This window comes from Camelus dromedarius, chromosome 3, assembly GCF_036321535.1.
Source record: "Camelus dromedarius isolate mCamDro1 chromosome 3, mCamDro1.pat, whole genome shotgun sequence".
NCBI classification, from domain to species: Eukaryota; Metazoa; Chordata; class Mammalia; order Artiodactyla; family Camelidae; genus Camelus; species Camelus dromedarius.
The window spans coordinates 27,436,940-27,453,289 of record NC_087438.1 but is presented as its reverse complement, the minus strand read 5'-3'; the positions used below and the strand labels follow the sequence as shown (position 1 = coordinate 27,453,289).

At 42.2% G+C, this 16,350-nt stretch overlaps 1 protein-coding gene across 1 annotated transcript in view; it reads left to right on the top strand.

Annotated features, from left to right (window-relative positions):
- C9 (complement C9) overlaps window positions 1–16,350 on the top strand; it is a 45,925-nt gene that overhangs the window by 2,161 nt on the left and 27,414 nt on the right. Inside the window, exons 2-4 of the mRNA XM_011000679.3 lie at window positions 9,674–9,779; window positions 10,294–10,438; window positions 10,684–10,831. Coding sequence (XP_010998981.3) covers window positions 9,674–9,779; window positions 10,294–10,438; window positions 10,684–10,831 — 399 coding nt within the window. The remainder of the gene's footprint in view (window positions 1–9,673; window positions 9,780–10,293; window positions 10,439–10,683; window positions 10,832–16,350) is intronic.

The following is a 16,350-nucleotide window of genomic DNA, read 5'->3' as shown; positions in this document are numbered from 1 at the left end:
GCAGCCACATCATTCCAATCTCAGCCTCTGTTATCACATGGCCACCTTCACCTTGTCCCCTCTCTGTGCATGTCCATCTGGCTCCAGATTTCCCCTTTCCAGAAAGACACCAGTCAGATTGGATTAGGGTCCATCCTAATGACCTCAGTTTAATTTATTTACCTCTGCAAAGAACTTGTTTCCAAATAAGGTCACATTCTGAGGTCCAGGGAGTTAGAACTTCAACATTTCTTTTTGAGGGGACACAATCCAGCCCGTAACAGTGACAATGACAGCCTCTACCTAATAAGGCTCTAGGTGAGCATTCAATCATTCTACTTGCAATGTACTTACACCGTCTGTGCCTGGCACGCTGTAAGAACTCAATCAACAAAAAGGATTCTTTAAAACAATAACCTTGCTATTCCTTTCACTTTGGTATGCTTCCTGGTTTAGGAGAAGAGGAGATAGAGTTACAGCTAACCTGCAGGGACCATCACGTGGCTGCAGATGTTGAATCTGCCCTGCAACAGTGAGCTATTGCTGCTGCTGAACTATTGGGGGTTTTCAATGATCATTTGTCTGTAAACATAAGGATGCCCAAGAGAATAGGTCATGAGGGGAATATCATCTCTCATGTTTTTCAAGGGAGAATAGAAATGTTAAAAACAAAACAGAAACCACCGTGGGAGTAGAATAACAGCTTATAATAGAGGTCCTAGAGCCATGGATTCAAGTTTGAGGTCCACAGTTTACTGGCTCTGTGACCCCAGGCAAACTCCTGAACTGCTCTAAACCTGTTCCTAGCACCTGCACAGAGGGAATAAAATGGGACTTACTGTGAGGAATCCCCCAGATCATCAATGCGGTGTGTTCAGCACAGAGGCAGACAAGCAGTGAGGGTGCTATGGGTACAGTTATCATTTGTTTTTCCTTTTCATTTGTAAGTAACAAAATATTTACGTGGTTCGAAGATTCAAGAATATAACAAGTTTACACTGAGAAGTGTAATTCCCCCACTCCTAACTTTTCATGAGATTTGTGTTGTCTGTCAGGTACTGAGAATACTCTGCCACCTCCCACCTCACCCTTCCCCAACAGGGAATCACCTGTTAGTTTCCTGTGTTTCCTTCCAGTGTCTTTATGTGGATAAAAGCACAGAGCCGAATGCAATCTTACCCTCTCCCTTTCTTTCATAAAAAGTATCAGATTATCTATACTATCTTGTACTTTGCTTTTCTGCTTTTTCACTTTGCAATATAGCCCGGAGACCTTTCAGTATCAGTAGAAAAGGAACTTCCTCCTTTACCTCACAAATGATTAATTTTGCATTGTCTGGATAGTTTAGATAACTGGTCTTTTATTAACGAACATTTGGGTTGTTTCCCATTTCGTATTATAAGCCATGTTGCAATGAATATCCCTATTCATATGTCATTTGGCAAATGGATCACTGTACCTGAGGATTAACTCCCAAAAGTGATATAACTGGGTCAAAGGTATCACCTTGGAGACTTTGCTGAAATTGCCCCAAGCCCCTGGGTTGAGATAATCTTACTCCTTCAGCAGTGGAGTGTGGATGTGCTGGTTTCCCACAGCTTCACCAACAGAAGTTCTATGACAACAATTTGACGTTTGCCAGTCTCATAGGTGAAAAATGGTATCTTGGAATAGTTTTAATTTGCCTTTCTCTTATTAAGTCAGATTGCGCTTGACTCAATGTTTAAAGCTGTTATGTACTTTTTTTTTGCATAAACTATCCATATTCTTTGCCGATTTTCCTGAGCTTACAGTCCAGTGAGGAAGGAAATCAAGTAAATGGCAGTGGGGGAGGGTATAGCTTAAGTGGTAGAGCGCATGCTTAGTATGCATGAGGTCCTGGGTTCAATCCCCAGTACCCCTATTAAAAAATTAAATCAATAAACCTAATTACCTGGCTCCCCCCCCAAAAAAACAAGTAAATGGCAATTGCAACTCAGCCAAGTTTTCTGAGTGAGGCCCATGATGCTGAGGGAGACCTGCTCCCCTGACCCCTGACCCCTGACCCCAACTGGTCGACTTGTGCCATGGCTTCTGCTGCTTTGTTCTAGGACTTTGCTGCTTTGATTCTGCCCGCTCTCCTGCATCATCAATATCTCCCTGTGTACTGAATGATTCCCATCAGTGTGCAGACATGTAATATTTCCTTTAAATGTTGGCTCAGTCCTCAGCCTTCCTCCAGACCTACTCCCACACATTCAGCCCCCATGGTGTGAAATTTACTGCTTATAATCTGACAACTCTCAAGTTTCTATCGATGGTGCAGACCTCTTTCCTGAGCCCAATGTCCAGTTACTTAGTCAACACCTCTTGAAGATGCAACAAGCACCCCAAACTTAACATGTCTAAAGCATACCTATCGTTACCCAACCCACACCACAATTCACTGAGTTACTCCGGTCAGAACCTGGGAACCATACTTGACTCCTCTATTGTAGTCATTCTCACACACAGTAGAAGAGCAAGTCCGGTTGGTATTGCCTTTAAAATATATCCCTAATCCACCCACTTCTTACTATCTCCACTGTGACCACACAGTTACTATCATTTCTGCCCTGCATCCATTCTTGTCCACTCCCAATAGTCATTCGCCATTCAACACTTGGAGAAATCTTTTGAAAAATGTATCTGAGTGTTACTCCTGCCCTCATATTCCTCTAGGATTCCCATCAAGCTCAGAATCAAATCCAATCTCCTCACCACAGCCCCCAAGGCATGAGCTGCACCTGCCGGCTTCTCCAGACACATCTCACTCTCCTTCATGCACACTCTGCTGTTTGCTGTGCCTCCAGCATGCCACCCCACTTACTTTCCCTGAGCTTAGAACACACTTTTTCCAGACCCTCACATAGCTGTTTCCTGAATTCATTCAGGTACTCCCTGAATTCATTCATTCATTCAACTATTACTTCCTGTTCTGGTCATTTTTTTGTTGTGAAATAAATCATTCCAAAACGGCAGCTTTAAACAATACCAATTATTTCTTTTGGCTCATGAATCCAGGGGTTGACTGGGCTCAGTTAAGCAGTTGTCATGGGTCTCCAACATGGATGTCATCAGATGGTGGCTGGGGCTGGGGTCATCATGATGGCTTCTTCATTCACATGTCTGTCATCTGGGCTGGGAAGACCCAAACAGCTGGGGGGCTGGAGCAATTGATTCTCCTTAGGAATCTCTTGCTCTCTCTCTCTCTCTCTTTCTCTGTGTGTGTGTGTATGCTGTCCACGTGGTGGGCTCAGGATAGCCAGCTCCATCTATAGTAGCAAAAGGCTCCCAAAGCAAGGGTCTTTAGATAAACCAGCAGAACTTGCAGGACCCTTTCTAATCCAGCCTTAAAAATCACGCAGGCTCACTTCCACTGCATTCTGCTCGTCAAAGGCATTCATAAAGTCCCACCAGCTTCAAGAGGGGGTTACCTAGACCCCATCTTTGATGGGCTTAATGTCAAAGACTTTGTGAAGATACTTTTACAGCACCACACCTCCTCTGAGAGGGTTCGCTCACACCCTCTGTAAGAAATCTCGCCCCCCGACCCCAGCCCTGTGGCACGTCCTGTCCACTTACCCTGCTTTATTTTCCTTCACAACTCACGTTTCTTAACTGATAGCGCCTGTTGCATTTTCTAGTGTACTCATGTATTGCATCTCACCCACTGTAGTGTAGGCTCTGTGATAGTAAAGATGTTGTCTTGTGGCCCCAGGATAACACAGAGCAAACCCTCCATAAAAGTTACTGATTGTTGTTTCATTGGAAGCAAGTGAGAGAAGCTCTTAACGACAACTTGGGGAATCAGGAAAGGTCCTGAAATTTAGAACGTTGGCCACTGCCGTTATATTATCTTTTCATCCTGATAAATTGCAGGAATGAAACAAATCGGCAGGTCCACAGGTTAAGAATGCAGCCCTAATTAGCTTCTATTTCTCCACTCAAAGGAGCCACATTGTCTTATTTATTGACAAAAAGATTCTTTCCTACAGCAGGTGTTTTCTTGCCAGGGCCTACCACAAAGTGTCCTGGCGTGCGAGCTGCCCCTGAGGTGTTTTTTTCTAAAGCTGGAAACCTCCCTTCGTGGCAAGGAGGTGGGACCCAGGGCACACATCAATGGCTCTTCCTTGAATGCATTTCTGGCCCAGAGTTAGACCTCCTGCCATGTGGATGTACATCACTTTGATCTAGGAAATGACTTTCAAGCTGGGATTGAAGCACTTGGGCATAGGCTTTACTTGATAAACACATTTCATCTAAGAGTCCAGAAAAGTGCTTTACAAATACTTCTCTCCTGAGCCTAAAAGCTCAGCAGGGTGAAAGGCAGGTGGAAAGCATTGCACATTCACAGTCTTTGAGCTACAACAGATTATCTGTCTAGTGAGTAAAAGGGGCTGGGGAGGGAGTGACTGGGCTCAGAAGGTGCTATCCAACATCACTCATCTTCTTTCTTCATATTTACAGAGTGCATTCATTTCAACACCACATTCCTTTTGCATAATCTATTAGACCCTCCTAATATTTTGCCTCTAACTATCCAGGTACCTGGTACAGTGAAGGCCAAACAGCCAGGGATGTTCACACAATTTTCAGTTTATTTTTGCCTAATTTGACAACATTTAGGTGTAAGCTTAAAAGACATCCAGACAAGAATCAGGTTGTCCAATTGGTGTGCTTTACCTGGAGCTGCTACATTAAAAAATATATATATCTAAAAAAATGACACAAACTTATTTACAAAACAGAAGGAGACTCACAGACACAGAAGGTAAACTTATGGTTACTGCCGTGGGAGGCGAGAGGGAGGGATAAATTGGGAATTTGGGATTGGCTGATACAAACTACTATGTACAGAACAGATAAACAATAAGGTTCTATTGAACAGCACAGGGAACTTATATTCAATGGCTTGTAGTAATCTGTAATAAGAAAGTATACACACACACACACACACACACACACACACACACACACATATAACTGAATCACTATGCTGTGCACCAGAAAAAATAAGTAAATAAATAAAAGCTTCAAAATATATATATATATAGATCCTTATTAACTTAATTGTCTCCAAATGTCTAAAAATCATCAAACTGTTACATCCAGAAATTATTGAGTAAGCTATGACCCTTTAGATTATTTCAAAGAGGATTTGAGTTGCGTGGGGAAGGCAGCACAGGAGACAGGGCAAAATTGCCATGAACTAGGAGTGGAGAGACATAGATTTTAAATCCGGTTTTGCTATTAACCGTCCAACTTTGAATAAGTAGCATAATTCCCTGCTTTTACTTTCCCATGTGTGAGACAGGTGAACAGTCCTTCTCATCTGCCCCCATCACTGACTGGGTTCTAGGCTTGCCAAGCAAAGGACTGTAATTTACTCTGCAGTTTCTGCAGTAGGTTTCACCCAGGATCATTCAGTCTGTGCTGTACCCTCTGAATTAGGTATTCGTTGAAGCTGGTCTCAATGGCAGATGAGAAAAATAAGGTGTCATGCCACTGGTCTGTTGAGGGTGAGGTTTCTAGAACCAAGGAAGTAATCTCTTTGGAGGAGATGCTAAAACAAAATGCTAACATGATCTTCTAAGTAAGTGAAAAAAAAAAAAATAGAAAGATAGGAAAAGATTCCAGTTGAAGGCTACAGAACTAATATTGGGGAAACTAGAAGATACTGAAAAGATCCATGGAGGCACTGACAGATGAAGCCTAGAGTAATTTCTGAAACCAGTGGTCAACCGCTCAGCGACTCAGGTCAGGGGTGACCTCAGGCTTGAGTTATATGATATGATGGGCACCCCCAAACTTGAATTCCACCTCTTCAGATTTCATGGATATCCACCAGAGGGTAGCAAAGAGGTTTTCTCAACGTTGCGTGAACACGAATCACCTGGGATACTTTTTTAAAACATTGATGCCTGAAGCCCACCCTCAGAAAGCCTGATTTAATTGGCATGGAACAGGGAATCACAGTTCTATAATTCCTATTTTCAGCATCTGAGGATGATGATATGCCGTGAGTATTGAGACCTATTGCTACCAGTCATAAAGCTGCATCTGCCATGGCCTCTTGATAAGGCCGGTCAGTTCCAGTTGAGGATTTAGTTTTATGGAAAGTTTCTGGCAGAGAGTTTCTCAGCCACGTGGTTTCAGATAGACAGTAATACTCATACTTTCATGAAAGCAGGTTCTTCAAGGAGTTTTGGCAACTTGCATAATACATGTTTAAGCTATACTTTTAGAAGCTCATCAGGCCTGAGTTTCTGGATATTGTAGGCAAAAGTCAGATATACAGAAATAGCATCTCCAGTCATGCAGGTTGCCTAGTGACAAACAAGTCTTGCAAAACTATGATGTGGGTAGTTCATCAGGAGATCATAACCTAGAGAAATACAGGCCTAGGTATGCCCTAGACCACATGATCAAGGACTTTCTTCCCCTTCTTGCACTTAGTTATTCATTTATTCATTCCTAAAATGTTTCTTGGCCACCTACTATGTTCCAGACACTTGGTACACATGCTGAACAAGATTGAAAAGTTCCTTAGCCCCTTGTTTTGTGGTTTTGCATGCCATTGTATCCTCCATGGCGGGCAAATAGTAGACAATTAATAAATAAATGACTGAAGACATAAGTTAAGTGAATGAAGTATGTCATTGCAAAGGCACTTTTGATAAAAGTTGCTATAATATGTACATATAAGAACACATACATAGAATTAATTACCTGATGGGTTAGGGAAGGTTCTCTGGGGGAAAAAAAATTATGTCAAAGATGAGATCAGTGTGGTGACTAGGAAACAGTAAGTTTAAAGGCCTGAAGACATGAGAAAAAGTAGCTTATCTTGAGAATTTCAAGTTCAACGTGGCTGGTGCTTAGATGCGGGAAAAGTGAAATTGAAGAATTGGGAAGGAGACAGGCCATGTAGAGCTTGCTGGACCATGTGGCTTAGTTTCCTGTTGCAGCTGTAACAAACTACCACAAATCAGGGGCTTAAAACAACACAGATTTATTATCCTACAGTTGTTTAGGTCAGGCATGTGAAATGGGTCTCACGGGGTGAAATCAAGGCTCCGGCAGGGCTGTGGTCCTTTCTGGAGACTCCGGGGGAGAATCTATTTCCTTGCCCCTTCCAGCTGCCTGCATTCCTTGGCGAGACTCCTTCTACCTTCAGAGCCAGCAACAATGGGTGGAGTCCCTTTGAATTTGAATCTCTGCTTTGAATTTCTCCTCCCACTTCTGTCTTCACATCTCTGAATTATGCTGCTTTTAAGAGCTCACAGGATTGGAACGGGATCACCCAGATAATCTAGAATCGTCTCCTCTTAATCACATGCTCAGAGTCTCTTTTGCCACGTAAAGGAACATATTCACAGATGCTGGGGACGTCTTTGGGAGTCATTATTCTGCCTACCACATCATGTTAGAAAATCTGGACTTTATCTTAAAAGCAGAGGGAAGCTATCAGAAGAGTTTCAGCAGAGGAATGAATGATCAACTTTGCATTTTTGAAAGACCTCTCTGGATGACTTATGGAAACTGGATTAGAAAAAAAATATTGTCATCTAGGAGAGATGAATGTTAGTGTAGACCAGAGAAGAGTCTGGAAGAGATGGATTTGAGAGTCATTTACGAGACTGTAAACAACAGGTTTTAGTGGTGGATTCGATATGGGGGATAAGCACGGATAAGACCAGTACCACCCAAGTCTCCAGTTAGGGTGACTGTATACATGGAGATGCTGTTCACCAAGACAATAAATGCAGGAGGAGGAGCAGCTTTGAGAGAAGAGGACAAATAATGAATTTGTCTTGGGACATATTAAATTCAACGAGCCGTGAAAACATTCAAGTGCCAATGTCCAGTTGGGAGTTATATCCAAGAGTTTAAAATTGGGAAGAGATGTCTGGACTGCAGACTTATCTCTGAGTGTTGTTAACATTCACATGGAAACCAAAGCCCTGGGAAAAGCATAGAGAGGAAAAGAGATCCAAGGACAGGCATTTAAGGAAAAACAGCATTTCGGAGACTACCAAAGGAGGAGTCTGCTTAGGAGAGTAAGAGAACAGGACAGAGGGGAAGGAAGCAGTTAAAGGGGTGGTGTCATTCAGTCCAATGGGAAGACATTATTTTAAAGAGCAAGAGTGGCCAATTGTATTGACCACTGTGTAAGATACGGACTGAAGGGAACCAAGTGAACCGGCCACTTGGAGTCATTGTTGACTTTGGCAAGAGCCATGACCCCGAGGCGGGAGGGCTGAGCCGTGATTGGGAGGTAAGCAACAAGCGACCAGGGCACAAACTACTTTTTCAAGAAAGTTGGCCTAAAAAGATGAGAAAATTTGGGACATAGCTAAAAGGAGGAGGAGGTGAGTTTTGGTTTGTTTTTTGTTTTTTTTTTTTTTTTTTTTTTTTGTAAAAGAGAGAAACAGAAATATGTTTATAGCAGTTCCTTTAAGTGTCATTGTGAAGGGGAGAGGGAGAGATGGGGGTAGCTGGAAGAAAATGTAAAGTTCAGAAAGAGGGTTCTATTTGCTCATACATTTGTTATGTTTAAGGTAAAAAACTTGAACACATTATACTACAAATGGGAAGGAACTGGTACTAAAGGAGAGTTTTAAGTGGAGAAGATGTTCAGTTGATCAAGGTCTCAAAGAGATGCTGGCATCTAGGGCTCTGCGGGAGGGATTGGCCTTCACCCAGCCATCCCTCTGCAATGAAAGGCTGCACCGTGAAAAGAATAGGTGCCAGTTCCAGAAAGTGGTGCGGAAAGTTTCTGACTCTTGTTCCTTGGCTTTTGTCTTTGGTTTTCCTTCTCTTGTGAATGAGATAACAATCCAAGGTGGTGTTGCAACTGAAAGAGGACCAAATGGTGAACCAAGAGAAAAAGAAAAGTTCAAAGCAGCAAAGACTGGTTAGGGTAGGAGGGAAGGTTCTAAGTGCCAAAATACGTATGTTGATATTTCAGAAAGATGAGAAGTAAGTCCTGGAGTGGAATGTGAAGCAATAAGGCTTCCAGTCCAGAAGATACAGGATGAAGGGCTAGGACAGCTTGATTAATGAGGTGCTTGCGGCAGGAAGGGCTGAGTGGGCTGGCTTAAATTTGCAAGAAAACCAGGCGACTTGAGGCTTTGCCAGACTCTCTGGGTGCTGGGGTATGGGGAGTGGGGTTTACAAAATGAAACAAGGTTTCTAGCTTCAATGAGTTGGTAAACCAGTTGGAAATATAAGACTCATCATCAAAAAACTCATAGTAAGAGGACTTGCTAGTTTTCTTCAACACCATTAGTATGTAACAAGGAACTTTTTTGGGGGGATGGGTAATTAGGTATTCATTTATTTTAACGGAGGTACTGGGGACCGAACCCATGGCCTCGTGCATGCTAAGCACACAGTCTTCCACTGAACTATACCCTCCCCGCCCATCACCATTATTATGGTTGTTGTCACTGTTAGGATGAAGTTGAAATTACCATGCAGTACAAGAATTAAACAAAAAGATGAATTGAAAATACAAAACAGCACGTGATCAAAGGTCAAATGAGAGAGTAAAAGGATAAGTACTATGATTCGGAAGAGGAGAAGTCAATAAAAAAACTGGTTTGTGAAGACTTTTTGGAAACAAGCACATTTTATGGTCAGTATGAGCTGACATGCTTTATTATCTTAGTTACGACCCGGAGCCAGGGCAGAGCAGTGGCACACCACTGCCCATCGACTGCAGGATAAGCCCCTGGAGTGGATGGTCAAAATGTGACCCTTGCCTCAAACAAATGGTAAGTGTTCATCCCCACTCCCCGCTGAAGTCCCCACATGGAAACTGTATTGCCAGCATCTCTAGGAAAATGACTACGAGGCAGGCAGCCCTCCATTTGGGTTCTAAACCCAGAAGGAAAGGTAAGTATCTAGACGGATGAGGCTGGGGAATCTGAATGTTGCCATTTATTAATTTTATTTTTATTTTTTTCCCTTAATGGAAGTGGTGGGGATAAGAACCCAGGACTTCATGCATGCCTAGCATGTGCTCTGCCATTGAGCTGCACCCCCTTACACCCTGAATGTTGCAATTTAATAAATGAGAATCAGGAGGGACCATAGTCTGTAGAAGAGACTCCAGCCCTACAATGTGAGCTGTTACTGCAAATAACACCAGGAACTGTTTTCAGATCTTCCATCGTAAAATCACGGACTCACCTGAGTTTAGAGGGCTGCAGAGATTTGGGGGCGGCTTTGGATCATACTCTCTTTTTGGCATTAGAAACTCTGACATTTCTAGCTGGTTTTGTGCAGTTTCGCTCAAGGAGCATTGAGGCCTTTGGGCAGTTCGGTGGGCGGAAGTGCGCGGACGCCGTGGGAGACATGAGGCAGTGCGAGCCCACGGAGGCCTGCGAAGACCCCGAGGACGACTGCGGCAATGACTTCAGGTGTGATACAGGTAACCCTCGAGCTCCCACTGCCCGGGGTGGGTTTCTGGGTGCGCTCGTGAGCGGAAAGAAACGCCCGTACGTCCAAATGTGAAAGGGGCCGACGGAAGGGCCGTCTCTATATTCTGTACAAAAAGCTCAAATCTGTGTGTGGTCCCTCCCCTCCACCGTTAAAGTATGTCTGGTAACTTCAGGGGAAAAAGAGGAAATTTGGCATTAGATAGATGCATGAAGTCTTTCCTGATTTTGACTGTAGGCCGATGCATAAAGAGGCGACTTCTGTGTAACGGTGACGACGACTGTGGGGACTTTTCAGATGAGGATGCCTGTGAAAGTGATCCTCGTCCCCCCTGCGGTGACAGAGTGGCTGAAGAGTCCGAGATGGCACAGACAGCAGGCTACGGGTCTGTATTCCACTCGGATGTTTCTAGATGAAGATGAGTGAAGCAGGCCCCCCTCTCTCCTGCCGAGCTGCAGCAGTAGAGGGTTTGAGCCGCTGTAAACAGTAGCCTATGGGTCTCTGTTCTGTTTGAATTACATTTGGACTTGAAAGAAGGTAGGTGCCGAATTAGTATGTCGTGGTACTTCAGACAAACTACAGGGCCTCTGTAGGGGTCTGCAGAATGGATTAGACCATCAGAATGGTAGGAGATTACTTCCACATCCGGTAGGAGATGAGACACCTTGTTTATCAACCCCTGGAAGACCGTAGCAATACTGAAGTGGCTTGTTAACATTTGAAATTGAATTGCCAGGAGTAGGTCTGGAAATTCAAGTCAAATATTTGAATAACCAGGAAGACTGTCTTCTGTTGGAACTTCTCCTGCCTCTATTCCTGGATATAAGTTCTCAGTGGAGTGGGGTGGGGTGGCGGTTCCAGCATTCTGGAGTTCACTCAAGAGGAAAAGTTCAGAGAAAGTAGTTCTGATGCCAAATAGGGCTGGTGTGGAGAATTCTGGTTCTCATGACAGAGCCGAAGTTTCCCAAACCATAGGCGTTCTGGCAGGGTAAGCTCGGAGGAGACGTCTTGGACAGTCTAGAACTTAGACTGATACAGGATAGAGACCATTTGCAGAGATCTGTGCTCTCAGAGCTGGAAAATAACAGATGTCTGGGGTGCTGTTCTGTTCTATTTCATTTAGTTAGCGAACCCTCCAGGGATGGCCACAGCATAGCTTCCCTGAGTTGTTCTGAGCAGTTTTCAGTAAAGTACTCTGTGTGGATTTGTTGGTATATTGATAGAGATTGCACAGGGCTGTGTTTCTTTGCCTGTAACACAGTATGTCTCTTCATCCTTGTGACCCCAGTGCCTGGTTCATAGTAGGCACTCAATTAATACCAATGGGTGGATAAACAGATGAATTAATTAATTTAAATGCTTCTAAAATATGTCAGTTGCATCAGGTAGGATGAAGCTGGGTTCCTGGAAAGAAATTCAGGTTCAGTCCTGCGGTCCGGGGAAGGGGGATGAGGAGAGGAAAGAAGATGGGGTGATGATAAAAGCAAAGCTGATAGAGGGACTAAGGCAGTGGTTCTCAGCCAGAGGGGATTTCTCCCCAGGGGACTTTCGGTCATGTCTGGAAATTGCTAGCAGTCATGACTGTGGAACATGGAGGTGGGGAGCTTGCGGGGGTGGGGGCACTCCTGGCACCCAGTGGGTAGAGGCCCTGGGTGACGCTGTGCATCCTACAATGCACAGAACAGCGAAGTGTCAATAGTGCTGAGGTTGAGCAAAATCTTCCACTAATGAACTGGGCAGTTCCTAAGATAGGACCTCCGTGTCTGGCTTGGCTATAAGTGGAAATGCCTCCTCTCTCTAAGGCAGATGAAACTTCCAGTTGTTTAATCACCAAAAGGAAAAAATTCCAGCATATCAGGAGTCAGACCCCAGATACAACATTTCACATATCCTTCATTCGCTTTATAAAATCTTATCGCAGCAGAGTTCAAATATGATCCACCAGTGCCTTTAGCCCTTGGCCTAAAGGTAAGACTCTTGAATCAAATGGATGGTCTTGAGCCCCACACTCAGCAGGGCCTCTTAATAATTGGTGGAAATGAACAGGGGTTGTCCAAAACTGTGTAGCCAGATCACCGCAAGCACCAGTGAGTTCTGACTCCTCTTGCTGCCTCCCTCAGGGAGAGGATGTGAGTCTGTGGTGAGAGCACATCACTACTGTATTTTGTGTTCTTTGGGATCCAAGAAACAGTTTTTTTCTCTGAGCTAAACAAACAGGCTTAAAGCAGGGTGTTGCATATATTACATATTCTCACTCCATGCAAATTTACATCTGGTTTCATAGGAAAAAGATAACAGAAATCATAACCCTCTTAGATGCAAAACACTCGTTTGTCATCTATAGATTTCCTTTGTTCGGGAAAAAGAAAATTTGTTCTATAGCATTTGCCAGGGAGCTTCATGAGGCATCCCAGAGAGTAGCTAGGACCCCTTCAATACCTCATGCTTTACCCTAGTCGGGACTGGAGGTGGGGACCCTCGCCCGGCTGAGCCTTCAGGACTAAGTGGTAGCGAGGGGCCCCAGCTCTGGGAAAGGTTGACTGAGAGGCGGAAAATGAGGTAGGCTCTGATAGAATCAGCCCACCAACTTTTTTTTTTTTAATTAAATTCCCCATCACCATGTGCCATCCCCTATAACTAGTTTTCATAAAACCTATTGTTCTCTGACAGCTTTCATTAGCATAATGCTTTGAATTTTTCAAAACCTTTTTGCACGTTCTTCCCCTTAGCTGTGAGATTGTTAGGGGCAGTAGTACATGTATTTTATAGGTAAGAACTGAGTGAAATAAGTAAGACCATTTGGCTCATTCGTTGCTAGCAGATCTAAAACCCAAGTTTCCCTGACAGATCGAAAACTATCTTTTTTTTTATCATGCCACCTTCCCTGCCCCTTCTCTCCACAGGCCTGCCACGACCCACATCACTTCCCCCACATCATTACAGAGCCCCTAAGTCAACTCCCTAATTTCAAAGCAAAACTAATCTTAGAAAATGAAATTCCTTAAGTAGCTATTATGATTATTATTACCCAGATATTTTAATTAAGAATTTAGAAGAGTACTATAAACCATTAATTAATATTTAAGAAGAGGTTTCAAAATAACATGCTTTATTATATGTATGATATTCTTCAATGCCATTAATATGACATATTTATTTACTACACATCTCCATTACTCTTATTTGGGGTGATGGGACTACACTGAAGTAGAGGTAAACATTCTAATCATAGCAACATGCTTATAAACCGTTCAGACTGGAAAACCTCAACAAGTCTCACCAGCAGTCATACAGTCAGATTCTTTTCCATGTGAAAATCACGAGTATTTATAGTAATTAATGTATACTTTTTTTTTTTTTCCATTTGCAGGACTCTCGTGTAAATTCTTATGCCGAGAGAGTTCACTTGTATCACAAGTTCTTGTCTTGTTGTAGGCATCTGAGATTCTCCAGAAGTATTTAGGGAAATCCCCAAGCCATCTCGCACTCATTGAAAAAAATACAAATCCAAACCAGCCGTAAGTGGTGCACAATATGCAAGGGATGACCTTTTTGTGTGGTGGAAGCACAGCACCACTTCTGTGGAGGGAGACTTCTCTGCGGTTCACCTGGTAAACTGGAACTGCCTGTGGTTCTAGGTGCAGGTGTGAAGACAGGCATCTCCAAGTGCTGCCAAAGAACAGGCGATGTTTTTCATTTCCCAGGCGATGACATTCCATCCGTGAGAAGTTTTCATGTTTCTTGGCAGAGAAAATATTGGCTCATTCTAGACTAGACTGGCTGTCTCTGTAGTAGTGGAACCAAGTCAAAAGTTTTGAAACATTTCTTCCTTAGTTGTACTTTAGACTGTGCATCAGCTTCCCCGTAACTTTCCAGATGGATCCAGCCAACTGGTCAAGTTGCTGTTCCGTAAAACAAAAACCTTCAAACTGGGGTGTACATACCATGGGAGGAGAAAGACTTTCAAAGAGGGGAGACAGGTGATTTTTAAGACAATAGTTTCCTCAACTCTTAGTTACTGAACTAATCTAGCTAACTAATAATAAATCTTCAATACTGTATGTACAGATTTTTCGTAAAAATCGATAAGCTTGATGACGTAGCTGCATTCAAGTTGTCAAGCCTATTCTCCTTTCTCACCTCCCCTTTTATAATCACCTAACTCCCACTTTCCAAAAGAAGTGTACACCCTTGACCCATCTCACATTTTATTATGGGGTGAAAAAAACAAGAAACAGCTCCAAACATTGATACTCAGTTGGACTTGGATTCTAACGCCTTAAAGTCAAATGCTCTCCAGTTCTTTTTACCAGCAACATTGTAAGATGTCCCAATTGATTGCTAGTTAATGGACTTTAAAAATAACTTTTAATGAAAGACTAATATGTATTTTTTTGGCATAAACCTCAGAAGATCAAAGAATTGAGTGACATTGCTATGACAGAATTCCTTCAATTCTTATCTACTTATTTATGTGGGTAAAGCTCCTCAGCATTTGCATCTATAAAAATGGAAACTAGAAATAAAATTGATACTGAACCCACCCTGTCTTTTTCTAGAAATAAGTAATATTCATCCATGTTTGCAGTAACTAATCCATTAAATAAAAAAGCCTCATTCATTTCACTGAGAGATAATTTTCCAATAAAATTTTACTTACATTCACTAACTATTTTTAAATTTTAACATACTTAAATGTACTACTAATAATGGTAACACAATAGAAGAATTTTTAAAGTACTTAGACCTTATGGTCAAAGTATATTTAATGTTAAAAATATTTCAATTAATACCTTTTTGGTACAGAAAAGTGTGAAAAGTGATCATTTATAACTTCCAAACATAAAACTACATTAGGTTACAATTCTGTGGCAGAAATGGGATAGAAATATAGATTCAAGCATAAAAGGGGGTTAGGGACATACAGGAAATCTCCGTATCATCCACTCATTTTGCTGTGAACCTAAAACTGCTCTAAGAAATAGTCTATTTTTTTTTAAAGAAAGAATCAAAAAGAATACCATAAAACCTCCAGCTGTTACAGAGATATAAACATTTCAGTCACTTGATACTTACCATCACTACAGAATTTATATCCCATTGGATTTATTTTAAAAAGAGGCAAAATAATTATATTTTAAAATGTAAATATTTATAGCATGCTGGGAAACCATATCCTTTGCAACTACTTAAACTTAAGAGGAAACATTTTTAGATATCAAACTAAAATCGTACAAGGAAGCATAGCTTATCAACATTTTTTTAGAGAGTAGACAAGCAGAAAATCTGAAGACTGCTACCCAAAAACATGCCCTACACATTTCCACCTCCAGACTTCTGTACATTTCTCCCTCCTGCCCTTCAGGCCACATGCTTCAAAACACAAATCAAATCCTACTTCTTCTAAAATGTTTTTTATGACCCTGCCATGGGGACCTCTGCCTCTTGGGAACCTGTCTGTCACTTACCTGAACTGCTCATCAGGCACATGCGTTTCCGTCCATGGACTGATTTCTGGAATTAGTGATTGTGTGTCCAACTACCTACCCTGAATACAATTTTCATGAGATCAAAGACTATTAACCGTCTTAAAATAACCCACTGTTTATTAAAAACACTACGCTACATGTAGATAGAGTAGTCACCTAAGAATTCATCATCATTACAAAGATGAATGTCATTTTTCGCAGAAAGGGAAGAGGTACAGGGTCTCTGTTAATGCAGATATATGGAAGACAAGTTCACTACGGAATAATGAAAATGTACTTGATGTCTTGTTGAAGAAACAGACACAGATCATTTGTTTCCAGTATTCTATGTCTTTGTATCAAACCTTTAGTAATATTGTTTTTAAATATTTATCCCTCATAAGTCTGTAGATACAGGGATGGGTGAAAAGTTGGA